The sequence below is a fragment of the Rhododendron vialii genome, chromosome 12a (assembly GCF_030253575.1).
Source record: "Rhododendron vialii isolate Sample 1 chromosome 12a, ASM3025357v1".
Taxonomy (NCBI): Eukaryota; Viridiplantae; Streptophyta; class Magnoliopsida; order Ericales; family Ericaceae; genus Rhododendron; species Rhododendron vialii.
In genome coordinates, this window is record NC_080568.1 from 32698958 (window position 1) to 32713824 (window position 14867).

General features: G+C 38.4%; 2 protein-coding genes and 1 long non-coding RNA gene across 10 annotated transcripts; 2 read left to right on the forward strand and 1 right to left on the reverse strand.

Annotated features, from left to right (window-relative positions):
* Positions 1-2106: 2106 nt before the first annotated feature.
* LOC131309806 (uncharacterized) lies at positions 2107-4963 on the reverse strand. 2 transcript variants are annotated; one of them, XR_009195012.1, is made up of 3 exons: positions 4771-4963; positions 4668-4737; positions 2107-2770 (listed from the first exon to the last, which is right to left on the reverse strand). It is a non-coding gene; the product is annotated as an uncharacterized LOC131309806 (long non-coding RNA). The 2 variants fall into 2 exon arrangements; XR_009195011.1 differs by having other exon boundaries at positions 4668-4963.
* Positions 4964-5396: 433 nt separating this feature from the next.
* Positions 5397-7380, forward strand: LOC131309807 (protein LIFEGUARD 4-like). Of its 2 annotated transcripts, none has more exons than XR_009195013.1 (2): positions 5397-5677; positions 7128-7380. XR_009195013.1 is itself a non-coding variant. In XM_058336422.1 (2 exons), the coding sequence occupies exons 1-2, from the start codon at positions 5478-5480 to the stop codon at positions 7367-7369; spliced, it is 354 nt and encodes a 117-aa protein (XP_058192405.1). In that variant the 5' UTR covers positions 5397-5477; the 3' UTR covers positions 7370-7380. The 2 variants fall into 2 exon arrangements, 1 of the variants encoding a protein (XP_058192405.1); XM_058336422.1 differs by having other exon boundaries at positions 5397-5589.
* Positions 7381-10191: 2811 nt separating this feature from the next.
* LOC131309808 (E3 ubiquitin-protein ligase At1g63170-like) lies at positions 10192-14258 on the forward strand. Of its 6 annotated transcripts, none has more exons than XM_058336426.1 (6): positions 10192-10503; positions 11545-11617; positions 11718-12386; positions 13055-13171; positions 13261-13546; positions 13789-14258. In XM_058336426.1, the coding sequence occupies exons 3-6, from the start codon at positions 11731-11733 to the stop codon at positions 14032-14034; spliced, it is 1305 nt and encodes a 434-aa protein (XP_058192409.1). In that variant the 5' UTR covers positions 10192-10503; positions 11545-11617; positions 11718-11730; the 3' UTR covers positions 14035-14258. The 6 variants fall into 6 exon arrangements, with proteins under 6 accessions (XP_058192409.1, XP_058192410.1, XP_058192406.1 ...); XM_058336427.1 differs by having other exon boundaries at positions 10192-10363; XM_058336423.1 differs by having other exon boundaries at positions 11545-12386.
* Positions 14259-14867: the final 609 nt, after the last annotated feature.

The following is a 14867-nucleotide window of genomic DNA, read 5'->3' on the forward strand; positions in this document are numbered from 1 at the left end:
GCGGCTTACGATATGACTTGAAGATAGCATTCCCCAACGCTACAGCTCATGGGTGGATCGCTATCACTTTGAAGAACGACAAATAGAATGCACTTTCAAAGAAACTTTCTATGGGGTGATTCTGCTGACAAAAGAGATTGTACAAGGTAAAATGGGGTTCCAACAAGTTGCTTACTTTTGCAGCCACTGTTGTCACTTCTAGGAAGTCGACACTGACAGTACCTCAACATACTTTTTTCTGTTCTTGGGGTCAATGGGTGGCTGCAAAGTGTTATGGAGCTCCATGAGGGATCTGCTTTGTTCGTGATGGTAGTGAAGTAGAACGACACTTCATGACATAGATCAAGTTAGCATAACCCTGGTGTACAGTGCAAGACGAAAATGCTGAATTCTCCACCCCCCAAGGAAAGGGGCGTTATGTGGTCGCCATTGGAAGCCGATTCTTGTATCATAGTAGCAGAGCATGAGTTGGACATTAAGGAGTCAGAAGGTGCTGCCTCATGAACTAAGTTGTCCTTGTAACGTAGAATTTAATGTAGATAACATTTTGACGTATGCCATATTTGGGATGTTGGAATTAATGTTATACAGAACAAATCCTCCATGAATATCAGTGAAGAAAATTAGTTCTTTCATAATATTAGTTCCCCAATTGGTTTAGTAGAATGTCGTTACTTTTTCAGGAAACTTTCATATTTACTTCACTAATTAAGGCTCCGTTTGTTTGACCGTAAAACATTTTACCCATTTTCCGATGTTTGGTTGCATAAATTATAAGTAAAATGTTTTCATTTGTAAAATAATTTCCCTCAGTCGGGGTAAAACAACTTACCGTCAAAACATATGTAAGTCATTTTCCAGTGCCACCTCCCGTCGCTTCTAGCCTTCCACTACCCAACCACATTTGTCATCCATAATCCATCCAGTCATGCATATTCACTCTCTCTCTCTGTCCCAAAATCCATCCCGTCATGCATATTCTCTCTCTCTCTCTCTCTTCCCCAGCGCCCCCACCCCCCCGCTCTCTAATTTCTAATTTCTAATTTTCTGAGCCATCTCTCTCTCTAGTATATATATAATCCAATTTCACTTGCGTGCATTACATTTTCTGAGCCATCCATCCATCCATTATTGCTTTGAAAGTTATTTTTCATACGTCAACCAAACACCGAAAGATAAAAATTTAAAAGTTGATTTTTTGAAAAAATATTTTACGTGAAAAATATTTACATTGTAAAACATTTTACATCGAACCAGACGGAGCCTAAGATAAGATATTTACAACATTTACACTTAAGTATTGCTTCGAGTGAAGGATGTTAGAAAGTCAGATTGTCTCCGTCAATTTGACATTATAAAAATATAACAAATCACATTCCACTATGGCAGACCTAATAAAAGAATTTCACGATGATAGATTCTAAGAGAAGTTACAGTGTATAGACTTCAAAAGTACGCATGGGGCGGTAGCAATCAATCCAATGCCTCTCAATCGAAATACTAGGGTTGGCCCTTTTTTGGGAAGAACTTCTAACTAGACCCATCCTTGATTGTCCATGAAGTTGGGCTAGTAAAAGCCCTGCTTGCGTCTACAGGACTAAGGCCCCGTTCTAGAACACCTTCTTAAAAAATAAGTACTTATTTCACATTTTCAAGCTCAAAAATAATATAAATGAAAAATAATTTTTTAATTTTTTTTGCACCGTATTAAAGATATCAATGAGCTCTATCAAACAAGATCCATAGTGGTAGGAAAATTATTTATGTAAGTACATAATTTTTGAACTTGAAATTGCCTTCTTAAAAAATAAGTACTTATTTCTAGTTCTGGAACGGGGCCTGAGGAGATGTTAGATAATACTAGTTCAATATTGATCGGGTGTGAGATGAATGATCACTTGAAATCTCCACACGTAACGACATAAACTTTTGAGTTGGAATACAGTTTCTATAATTTCCTCGAACATAATCCCAGTTTCGTCTATGTTCACTGCTTGTACCATGAGAGAGACTAATAAAGTAAATCAGTGTTAAATTCTCTCATATGTTGGATAAAATCAACTTTAAATTCAGATTCCTGTAAATGTTCAACTAGAAAAATGAGAATTGACAAGTAAATCAAAATGGTTTTATTGCCTCAGGTACGTGCAAAGAATCAATCCAATACAACTCCACAATCATCAACCAATCAAAGAAAAATAAACACATAATTGCCTCATAAATCAACTCCATGCACAATATATTCCAACACCAAAAAGTTAAGTAGCATGTGAGGACAAGACCAAAACTGAGGCCTTCGAGTAGCACGTTCAAAAGCAGGGGAGAAACACCAGGGGATTAGGAACAGCAGCATCGTCTGAGCTCCAAGAGCAAGAATGAGGCCCCAATAACAGAGGCATCAACTGAGCCAAATGGAGTAGCCCAGGATTTTGGGCCACAGCATGAACGTAGAAGAAGCATCAATTTAGGTCTTAATCATTTTTCAAGATAGCCTCTGCGAGAGCGTGACCCAGGTCGAGGCCATTATTGATAACCGTCTTATAACTCAAAACTTAAGCCTTGGATCATTTTCAAGATAGCCTTTGCAACTTCCGGGCTTTCTTCTGCAATTCGCTTTCATCAACAAGATGATTCACCAAACCTCACCTCTCAGCTTGTCCTGCAGTTAAGGGCCATAGCTGTTAAAGACACTTCACCTTCAAGAGCTCTATTGGGTCCTATAATGCGTTACAACTTCTGAGAAAGGCCCCACAAAGGACATATTCCAAACCTGAAAAATTAAAAACAAATATATACATGAATCCTCGTTAGATGGGAAGAAATGAAGAACCAAAACACCAAATGTTTCAACAACAAGAATTCTACCTGCCATAGTTCAGTCAAATGAAAACCAAACCAGTTGACACCCATTGTCTTCGCAAATGCATTATAAATAGACAAAATGACCCTTGAGATATACAACACCCATGCTATGCAGAATTACACACCCACCTGCAGATATAAACCCAATCCAAAATGCCCCATGACGTGATATTCAGAGTCCAAAGCAGCATCCCTTGACAGTAAGTTAGTAACACTTATTGACAGCAAAACTCCTAGATAGTGATGCTCCATTTCACCAAGGAATCCTTGAGCAAATATTGTGTACCCCAAATACTCCTTGACTCATACACCCTCATTTCACTTACCAAAGACTTGACACATAACTCAGTGATCAAAAGACAATACCCATGCTGGCACACCATGCAGAACTTGCACTGCCTCGATTTAACCCCAATAAAACTCAGACCCGTTACTCAAAACACCCCCCTTTCGATCAGAATCCCCGCTTTGAACCCACACCCCATGTCAAATTCAATGACCCCATAACACCCCTTTGGAGCAGGATACCAACATTGAAGCTACACCCTATGACATATGATCCCATGACATATCCCTCTCATGTAAGATTCACCCACATGACACAAACATAATGAAACAAACTTCACCGACAGATAACTCCCATGACACATTCAGACACACCCAACAGTGAAACCAATCCCCATGACATATTGATACATCTTACCTTCAGGAAATTTTTTGGACAAACTCAGGATTAGAGGTGAACAAGCCAAGCAAGAGGTTGATCAAGTTTTGTTTGAAAGCTTAACAAGCTTCAAAAATATGTTCAAGCATAGCATGTTTATGAGACGAGCTAATCTTAAATGAGTTTTAATCGAGCCGAACATTAGCCGATCACGAGTAGTTTGAATTTTTCATATGTCTCGAGTAGTATGTATTTTACATATCTCATAAGCTATACGAGCCGAGTAGTAGCTTAATTGAGCTTGGTTTGAACCTCTCACGAACTTCAAAGAGGGAAGGCTTTACTCTCTCTCTTTTCTTCTGTATTTTTTTTGTTCATGTTAATTATGTATGTAGAAGGAAAGCCGGAAGTTCACACAAAAAACATATCTTCAGGGGTTGTGTAAGTCCAAACTAAAAGCAAACAATTTCGTTCTAAGAACCTAATAAATCTCCAGCAAAACCAGTGCTCTGCCACAGCTGGTCCAGTTAGGCCTGTCAATGGGCCGGATCCGATCCGGATCCGACAGATCCGGATCCGGATCCGATAAGACACAATCCGATCCGGATCCGATAAGACTCAAATCCGATAGTGGTAATCCGGATCCGAATCCGAAAAATCCGGATCCGATCCGAAAATCCGAATCCGATCCGGAAACTTTTTTTACTTCAAAAATTTTAGCAAAAAAAAATATTTTTTTCAAAAAAATACAATTTTTTTTTTCAAAAAAAAATTATTTTCCGAAAAAAAATTTAAAAAATAAAATAAAAATAAAAATACAACTTCTTAAACATTTTTTTTTTCAAAATAAAAATTTTACTATTTTTTTAAAAAAAATTAAAATTTTTTAAAAAAATGAAGTTCGGATTCGGATTGATAACGGATTTAATCCGATCCGATCCGGATCCATATTGAATTACCGGATCCGGATTATCGGATTATCGGATCGATGTTATCGGATTCGGATCCGGATCCGGATCGGATTTTTCGGATCGGATCCGGTCCATTGACAGGCCTAGGTCCAGTAATACACACAAAGTCCTTGACAATTGCCTGAATTTAAACATGCAACGAAAACTATACAAAATTGAAATTAACGGACCTGTAACGATGGAGTAGTGAGAAGCCGAATAGTTGCTTCTCCGCTGAACCACCACATTCTCTCTCTCTCTCTCTCTCTCTCTCTCTCTCTCTTCGTTAGGGACGTTTCTTCGTCGGAGACTCGGAGTGAATCTATTGTTTGCTAAAATGGGTTTGATAATGTATGGCCAAATCTATTTTCATAAAAATAAATTCACTTTTATCATCTGCGATTATGTATCTTTCAGAATTCGATTGAAATGATATTTGACCGTGTTTATCTTCTTTACAAGCTCTAAAATTTGAACGATTTCGATCATGGAGATCAATCGAAATGAGATCACAAATTAACATATTCACAATGCAGATCCATAAATTGCGGGCAACGTCGTTTTCTTGAACAACTCCTCTCCGTCGTTGACACAATGGATTTGATAGGGTGTGGCCAAGTCTATTTTCGCAAAAACAAATTCACGCTTATCGTCCCCGATTATGTATCAATGAGTACTCGATTAAGAGGATATTTGATTTGGTTTATGTTCTTGACAATCTCTGAAACATGAAGGGTTTCGATCACGGTGATAACCTGGAACGAGTTCACAATTCGTCAAATTCATGTCTCAAGTGACTTCTCAGTTTCAACTTGCGAAGTCCTTACAAATACGGACGACGTCGGTTTTGAGATATCTCCCGTGATCAAGCCGCGAGTTTTAAATGGAACCCAGTCGACGCCATTTAGATAAAGCTCGCGTCTGTTATGCGCGAGTTTCCAATGAATGCCAGTACATGCAAATAACCGAACCGAACACCAGTCGTCGTCCCCATTTTCCCCATGATTTCTCTCTCTCTCTCTCTGGGTGTGTATACATACTGTATTGCACTGAATCGTCGTTCACAAACGGGTGTCAATCCTCTCCAAACTAATTGTGGCCTCACATTTTCGGGTATGCAAAATCTCAATTTTCGTCCGGATTGTGTACAATTCAAATGAGGCTATCGATTTCATCACTTTATGCTACCTAATTAATTCAGGTCTATCTTCTTTGTCGTACTTGGATTTTTATTCCTTTTTTGCAATTCTTGTTATTGCCACCAAAACTATAATTTTCCCTTTCTCTAGAAGTACCTCTGTGGAACATCTCCGAGTGTTTGGAAAAGTGTCCGTATAGGTGAATTTGGAAGTCTTATTGCCTTGTGTTGATTAGCTGATGGATCTTTGGCTGTGGTCGGTTCTCTCACAACAGAGCTCGATAGTGATATGAGGATAGTTGTTAAAAACCTACAATCCTATAATTTGTATTGTCTCCTTCAAAAAAGGAATCTCTCTAATGGAGTTGTTAAAAACCTACAATCCAACAATTTGAAGTGAAGATCAAGATCGGGCTTTGTTGTTGATTGACAGAATTTAAATTGACAATCTCTATAACTTTTATATGGAAGAGCTGATGTCTCTTGCCCAATTATGGCTGGATGGAAATGAGAATTTTCAAACACAATTGATAGGGATGGCAATATGGCACCTATCAACATGGCTAATGGATGTTTTTTTTTGAAACTCAGAACCACAATGGGATGAAATTCCAGAGATTATCAAGATTAGAATAGCATTTGGGGTGAAAATGAAGTGGGGAACGAATGACTTTTTTTTGGGCAAGTGGGAACGAATGACTTTAGCAGCAAGGACTTCATCTATAAGCTTAAGGCAATAAAGGAATCTCTCTAATGGAGTTCGAGGGTATGCTGTTGAAGTTGCACGGCTTCGATCTAGGGACTTTATTGGTGTGTGTTGTGTAGCAGTGGGTGGGTGTGTGGTGCATCAGTGAGTGACTGAATGGGTGTGTTTTGTGTAATTGTGTGTGCGTGTGCGTGTGGTGTGTAGTGTTTGTGTTGTACTGTGGGCGATTCATGCTACTGTTGCCGGAGCTTGACATTAGACTGGCGGTGTAGACAATAATATTGTGAAAAGTGAAGGAGAAAACTTGTTCCTGAAAACTTAAGTACTGGTGTGTTGAAAAACGCTTGTTCTATTATGAACTTGCAAGTCAAAACCAAAAATCATGCCTGTAGTTATCTAGGAACGGATCTCGTCTATGCTTTTTTGATTTTTCTACTCGAATTGTGATATGCTTGTCTAGGAACTGTTCTTGCCAGTGATTCTATTTGTGGCATACTTATATTGTGTATCCTCTTTTGAAGTTTCTGGATTCTCAGCCGTGCTTTTGTATCTTGGGGACTACTGCTGTTCTAAGTGACTAGTACTGTTCTTAGATTGGCAAAAGCTTGTTTAAACATTTAGACACTCTTAAAACCAATCTTCTTGTAACATGTCTGGGCATAAGACTGACAGAAGCATACTTTGAGGGAGGATTCAGAATTTCTTGAAAGTAAATAGAGGAAAAACAAAGTCAAATTAAGCTACAAGTTGGTTAAGAATTTCTTCATTGCCCAATTTTATGTTAAACGTTGCTCATTATCTTAACAGGGAGAGTCGTTTTGCTAGCTGGGATTCTAACTATTATTGTGGTCATTTCCTTGACACTATACGTGTTCTGGGCCGCCAAAAATGGCTGCGACTTCCATGTCCTGGGGCCGTTTCTCTTCACCTCCCTCTTGGTGCTCATTGCTTTTGCTCTGATTCAGGTTTGTGGAACTGTCTTTTCCTTATTCCAGGGGAACTCTATAGTTTTCCACCATACCATGAATGTGTACGTGACAAGAAAATGAGAACATTGGATCGATCGGAACGTAGTTTCAGCCTTGCAAATTGTCAATTATGTTATTTACCATAAAAAAATGAGAGAGAAAGAAGTTTAGAATTGAATTTGGCTTGTCTTCGGTCCACGTTTGGACTACAGAGCAGCGATCGAAGTGATCGCAACCGTCGGATGGTATTTTTTAACAGCCGAGATTAAAACAAAACTTTTTCGGGGAAAAGTTTTTAAAAATCTGGACCGTTGAATGCAAAGATGAACGGCTAGAATGCAACTGCAGGGAAGCCGCGTCCTTTAGAATTACTTCCAAAAAAAAAAAAAAGATGTTTAGAATTTGATTAGAAGAAAACTAAGGTTGAATCGTTAAACTAATAGTAATTTCAATCATTCTATGCCTGAGCTAGAGACAGTATATGAAACCAATAGTACTTCACTAATAACGAGAGAAAATATGGTCACGACATCAAAAGAAGTACTCCACTTATTTAAGCTGCATAAGCTAAGAGCAAGATACATAACTCGAATATTTATGATACGAATATCTCCGTTGATCCAGGTCAAAATATAGAGTTCCTTAATTTTTAGAATATAATTAAATTGAGAATCTCCCAACCCAAATACGATGTATGACATATGATTGGAATGTATATATTTTCAAGAATAACCTTGATGGCATCAATTTTTTAAACGGCAAAAAAGAAAAAAATTATAATCTTTGAAATTGTTACAAAGACTAAAGGAACAAGAATTTGACGGCATCGTATCATAAATCTGAGAATAATATATTCCTAAACCTAAGAACAATGCTGTGCCCAAAAATCGGAGACTCAATCCCGAAATTGACAAGAAGCCAACCTTGATGGCATCATTGATAATGAGGTATGTAATGACATTAGCGGAAAAAAAATATCTTCGTCAACATTGATACAAAATGATCTTGTGGTCGGGTGTTCTCCGCTCCATATCCATTTTTTTTTTATTCAAACACAATTCATATCATTTCAAAGAAGTCATACGACAACTACAGATATCCATCCGAAAGCAAGGACAAGAGAAACAACCAGAACCATCCAACAAAGAATGAACAAGAAAGATAAATGTCTAAGACCAGGAACGACCTCACACCGCCAAAGAAGGTCGGGACACGTGGAATATGAAATCCAGACACTCAATCGCCTAAGGATTGGTGAAAACCCAAGCCACAGATAGCAGTAATCTTTGACGGATATCAAAACAGCAGAAGCACGCTCCATATCCATTTGGCCAGGTTATAGTTTAGCCCTGCATCCCCGCACCAGATAGGGTTATTAATATCTAGACTCATTCCAATATACAAATGTAATGTATTGTAAAACAAAATTTTCATGATATAATAAGTACATGTTCCGATAAAAAATATATGTCATTTAATCCGGCCCCCCATCGGGTCAAAATTTTGACTCCACCACTGAATATATTCATTTCTCTTTGTTTTCATGATGTACCCTTCTCAAGTTATCTATCAATAAAAATAAAAATAAAAAGACTCAAGGCCCATTCGGAAACCAATTTGTTATTATCCATTATTCAATAATTTTCATTTGGAAGCTAGTGAGAATAAATTTTCTCACAATGCATTTTGAAAACTATATCAAGAATATCAGCCTCTCAAAATAATCTCGTTGATCAGATATTTAGTTATTTAGTAAATATAATTTCGGGGTTAATTTATCTTGGACTATAAGACACTTGGACACTCTGAATCCGAACCCATTTATTCCATTTGTCTTTAGATAGATGAACCTCGAAATCATTTTCCGATTAACTTGAATTTTCGTATAAACTAATGTTAATTTCTTGCCATAGTCTAAAAAGTGAACAACTTCGATCTCATGTGCGTGCTCGAGAAGAGCCCGCAAATGGACACTCAATCCCGAATCTGGGGATCATATAGGGCGGGCTGCTCTACAAGATTGTAGTGTATGTTCATTACGTCAATTGTTCATCTCAACTTCTCTGGAAGAGTTTATTTTAAATCCGGATCGTTAGAAAATACTTTTGGACGACTTAATAGATGATGGCTACAGTCCTGTGTATTGCACCTATGCACTACAGGGTTCCGAATCCCTCAATCCCTTGAGCGGACTATAGAAGAGCCAAGCCTTAGGGTTCGTTTGATTAGCAAGAAAAGTATAATGAAAAATGAAAATGATAGAAAGTAAAGTAAAAGAAAAGAAAAAGAAAATGTATTTTTTTTCACATCTGTTTGATTAGGATAAAAGTTTTGTAAAAAAAATAATAGAAAAATAAAATATCATTGTTGAAAAGGAGGAAAAGTTGCCCAAATTAAAAGAAAAAAGGTAGAGTGAAGAGGGTAAAAAAGGAAAATAGAGTAATTATTATTGAAATTTTTTCTGCACATTTTGTGAGAAAAAGTGAGGCAAATTCTCAAGCTTTAGAGGGTTGTACGAAAAAATTCATTATTTACCACTTTTTATAATATTTTTGCTAAGTGAATACCAAAAAAAAAAAATTTGTTTTTTTCTTCTTATTATTCTCTCGCTGATCAAACAGACGCTTATTTTAATTTTTTGGTACCTGGTCTCTCTCTCGAGTAGTCTAGTGTCTCACACACGGAAATTTTCAATGCCCGGGACATATCCCATGGTACGCGTATCGGAGTCGTTTATTGCATTTTTAGATAGTTTAGATTTGGAGCGAGAAAAATAAGAGAGAAAGTGTAAGAGTGAGAAAAGAAAGAAGATTTCAATATGAACCGTTCGAAAGTGCATTGGACCGCTCGAATATGCCGAACGGGTGATATAGCTGCCCGGCACCGAAAAATTTCTCCTCACACACGCACACACGGAAGAGTTCTGTGGAGAAACAGATTACAAAAGCTGACATTTTTATTTTCCTGCGAAACTGGTTCCGGAGGGAAGTGGTAGTACTCCAGTAATCTAGTGAGCTCCAAGAGCCTCCATCATTTCCCTCTCCGATGGCCCCACTACTTTCCGTGTGTTAATGGGTACAGCTTTTCCTCTCGATTTCCCCATACATTTCCTGATTCATCTCATCTAGGGTTCATGTTTTCTCATCAAGTTCTTCAAAAAAAATTCTTCGATTTGTGGGAGATTCAGGGATTCCTGATTCTGTATAATGTTGAAGGTATGTACGGGATCTCTTGCCTTTTCTTGAATTTGGTCATTAATGTTTGTTCTTCATGATAACCGGTGTTCAGAAGCTGAAATTTTTGCTTCATCTGGCGTTTAATCAAATTTATATACTCACTATACTAGATTTCCTTTAATGGCTTCTTGGTAGCGATTTGATTCACTTATCTGATCGTGTAGTTTTGATTACTTTGGCCTTAATGATTCACACTGTTTGCATACTGAATTTTGCCTATTCTTTTGTATTGTATTGACTACATTACGTTTCATTTGATGGGTTTTGGTTAGAATTTTGATTTACTTCTTTGGTGGTGGTGTAAGTTGGATTTTCTTAGCCTTAATCGTCCATGTGTCTCTACGCGTAATGGCTATTAATTGTGATGCAACAGTAAGGCAATTTAGTTTTGCTTGAAAACACACTTCTCGAAATCTGCAAGTTTTGGTGCAACATTGATCAGAATGACGTGCTAAGTTTTGGCCTTAATGATATCCAATGTTTAGATTCTGGAAGCTGAATTTTTGACTCGTCTGTTGTAATGTACCAATGTGTACTATGTATTAACTATATTGGATCTCCTTTAATGGGCTTTGCTTGCCTCTTCTGGGTATAAGTTTGATTCACTTTTATGATTGAGAGTCTGGAGTGTTTGGACTACTTTGGCCTTAATCGTTGGTGTGTCGCTACGATTACTGGCTATCACTCATCGTGCAATAGCTAGGTAATCTAGTTTGGCTTGAAAATGTGGTCATTCTGCTCTGTTCAGGTCCATACTTCTCGAATCTGCAATTATTGGTGATCAGAATTAAGTTTAGTCGTTCGCAAGTACCTTGCTACAGTAAGACATTCATGACTTATTATCCTTTGAGCTTTTCAAAGCCCTGTGTAACGCATGACTGTCCACTCATGTGATATGAAGTTCTTCCTGTAGTTAGGAATTTGTTATGTGCGCGATTGATCCTTCATTCCTTTTTAAACAAGGAAACGAAACAAACTTATTTATGACTCTATCTATGCCACATCTTACTTGTGCGACAGAATAACTACTGTCTATTCTGGTGGATATCAGCTACCAAGTGTCTCAAGATGTTTGGTACAACTAGTTAAGTGCGTAAGATATGTCTGCCATTTGGACTAACAAGGTGATTGGAATAGATTGGATATTATTTCACCATTGATCTATGCTGTCTGTCTCTGTCCATCATATTCAGTTGGCGAACTTTGATGGAATTTCCCTTTCCTGAACAAAAAAGTGAACTTGATCCTGATAGACACCCTTTGCTAATGGAGAGATTGGAAAACCATAATGACAGTGAACATATCATTGACATAGCAGTGAGATCTCATGATGATCATCCCTCTGGAGTGGACCCACCACAGCTTGAAGAAATACCATCAATAAGAACAATAGCGCCAACTTATCAAACATTATTGTCTTCTTCGAACAGAGGAAACTCCAGGAATTCTTCATCTATAGCGAGAGGTGATGGCTATGCTGGTCATGGCAGAAGCACATTAAATTCTAGGTTATGGGTTTCCGTTGAGCTATTTGTTACTGTTGGTCAAGTTATCGCCTCTGTTGTCATTTTATCGTTGTCGAGAAATGAACATCCGCGGGCTCCACTATTTGAATGGGTTGTGGGTTACACAACTGGGTGTGTTGCAACAATCCCTATTCTTTATTGGCGTTATCGTAACCGCATGAGGGCTACTGAGCAGGATTCAATCAGGTCATGGCACGGCTCTTCTCAAAATAACCCATCATCTGAACCTGCTTCTTACACAGCTAGTTCAATTGCTCAAGGTTCAGAAGAGGGAAACCGTCAAACTGGGAGTTCAGCACCAAGGATTAGTTGGATTTCCCCACATTTGAGCCCACGGTATGGTCTCGCTTGTTCATGCTTATGTAGTGAACTGTGGAGAATTGAGATGCTGCTATTGTTTGTATCACTATCAAGACTGCGTAATTTAACGTTTATGATATTCTCATTATTTGTTGTCATACATAATCAAGAAGAATATGTGTTTTTTCAGTTCTTAGACTCAATAAAAGTTCACATAATGTTCAACAATGAAGGTGTAAACTTTTGCAACCGTTTAGCCCATCAAGATAAGTTTGACTGGGCATCAATAGAATTGGCAATTTGAGATGATATTTATTTTTACTTTTCTACAATTTTTATGTACAAAAACCTAGAGTCTAGGACCGCTGTATGCCAAAACTACCACAGATCTGACACGAAAGAGGACAAAATTGTGATAATAGTGGTTGAATTATACTAAAATGTGAAGTCAGGCCTTTCTGGAGTCATAAGTATAATCCTATACATTTATTCTCCATCTGCAAGGTCCAAAGGACCTAAATCCAATTACTTCTCTTTTGTGTAATGTGCATTCATCATCTTTTCAACTCAGCAAGTGACAAAAATGTCCATTCTTGGTGATGCCTTTGATCAGTGATTCAGTAGTCTTTTCTGCTCCCAAATGGTATAATATGCTTGGTTTAGACTTTAGTGAAGAGTTGGTTTCTCATTTGCACCTTCAACAGCCTGGTGGATCGTTTCAAGATGGCCTTGGATTGCTTCTTTGCAGTGTGGTTTCTTGTCGGTAACGTATGGATCTTTGGAGGTCACTCTTCTCCCTCTGAAGCTCCAAAATTGTACAGGTATCAGGAAATCATATATATTTCTGTTCCATTTCTATTGGCTTTCACCTTGGTTTTACATTTCTAACTGTTGGTGGGGCTCATTCCAGGTTATGTTTAGTGTTCCTGACATTTAGCTTTATTGGGTATGCCATGCCATTCATACTATGTGCAACAATATGTTTCTGTTGGCCCTGCATAATATCAGTCCTTGGTTTTCGAGAGGATCTTTCTCAAACCAGAGGAGCCACCCCAGAATCCATAAATGCTCTACCAATTTACAAGTTCAAGTTTACAAAAACTGGGGATAATCAGGAAACCAACTCAGGTATTAGCGATGGTGGCGTTTTTGCCGCAGGAACAGAAAAGGAACGTGCCATATCAGGAGAGGACGCTGTAAGTTTATAAACAGAAACGTGGCTTCTGATTTTATGTTCTTCAGTTTGGGTAACTCTTAAGTGGTCAGATTTTGAGTAAGCCCCAGCATTTCACTATTTTTTTCCAAGTCAAAAACCTCATGAATTCCAAAATTTTCCTTCTGGCAGCTTCTGGAGATAACTTCATATCCAAACCCGTGGCTAAGTTTCAAATTTCATGATGAATTGCCTTACTGTTCAAAATTTGCCCTTTTGGTGCAGGTTTGTTGTATTTGCTTGGCAAAATATGCAGAAAATGATGAATTGAGGGAGCTACCTTGCTCCCATTTTTTCCACATAGAGTGTGTAGATAAATGGCTGAAGATCAATGCATCGTGTCCTCTCTGTAAATACGAGCTTGGTGAGAGCAATGGGAATGCATCACCATCGGCCAGAAACTCCAGCCCTCACCAGAGTGAGAGGAGACCAGGCAATGGTGAAGGTGTGTACGGGACAACTATGATATAGTTTTTGATTTCTGTAACCTGAAACTGGTATTGAAGCTTCGAGCAAAAATTATTCCGGTAGACAGAAAGGCCTACAAATTGTTTTTCAGAGACTCAAGACTTTGGAATCTATTATAGGAAGAACCCTCGAATCCATGAGAAATATATAGAAATTGTATAATGTTATTGATTCTGAAGGATCCCAATGAAAGGGTACAACTTTATTTTTGACCCACAAATTAATAACCATCAAAAGAAACCACAGTTGAGATGAAAACACAACTTTCTGGAAGTACAATCACCATTGCTCTCTTGGCTGGGGCTGACTTCTAATGGCAGGTATACCATTCGTTTGGGATAAAGGAGGCCCCTAATGGCACGTACCATCCGATTGAGAGAGAATTGAGTATTGCTTCTGGAGTAATATATAACTTTCCAAAACTCATCCCAGCCTCTTAACCAAGAGATTGACTCCAGATTTGGGCTCAAGAACCAGCCTAACAGCCGGTGAGTGGATATAGTTTGGTGAAACGGGTAAAAGGGTGATTTGACACTACAAGAGCAAGTAGCACTTTCAGTTAGATCAAGGCCAAGTTTTGACCCAAGCAGACCCTGGCCCGACCCCGAACGGCATGTACATGTGGGGAAGCTTGCACACGCCAGTGATCCCATCGGCTAGGGAATTTGTTGGGTGCCGGTAGGGTACCATACACGTGGTACCCGCTCGGCAACCAAAAACTTCTCCATTGGCAAACCTTTCCCAGTCCGTGCGGGTTGTTAGGACCAGAGACTGCAGGTTGATGCCCTTGGGCATGAGGTGCGACCCGAATTTCATGTCTTTTAAGCCTTCTCTTG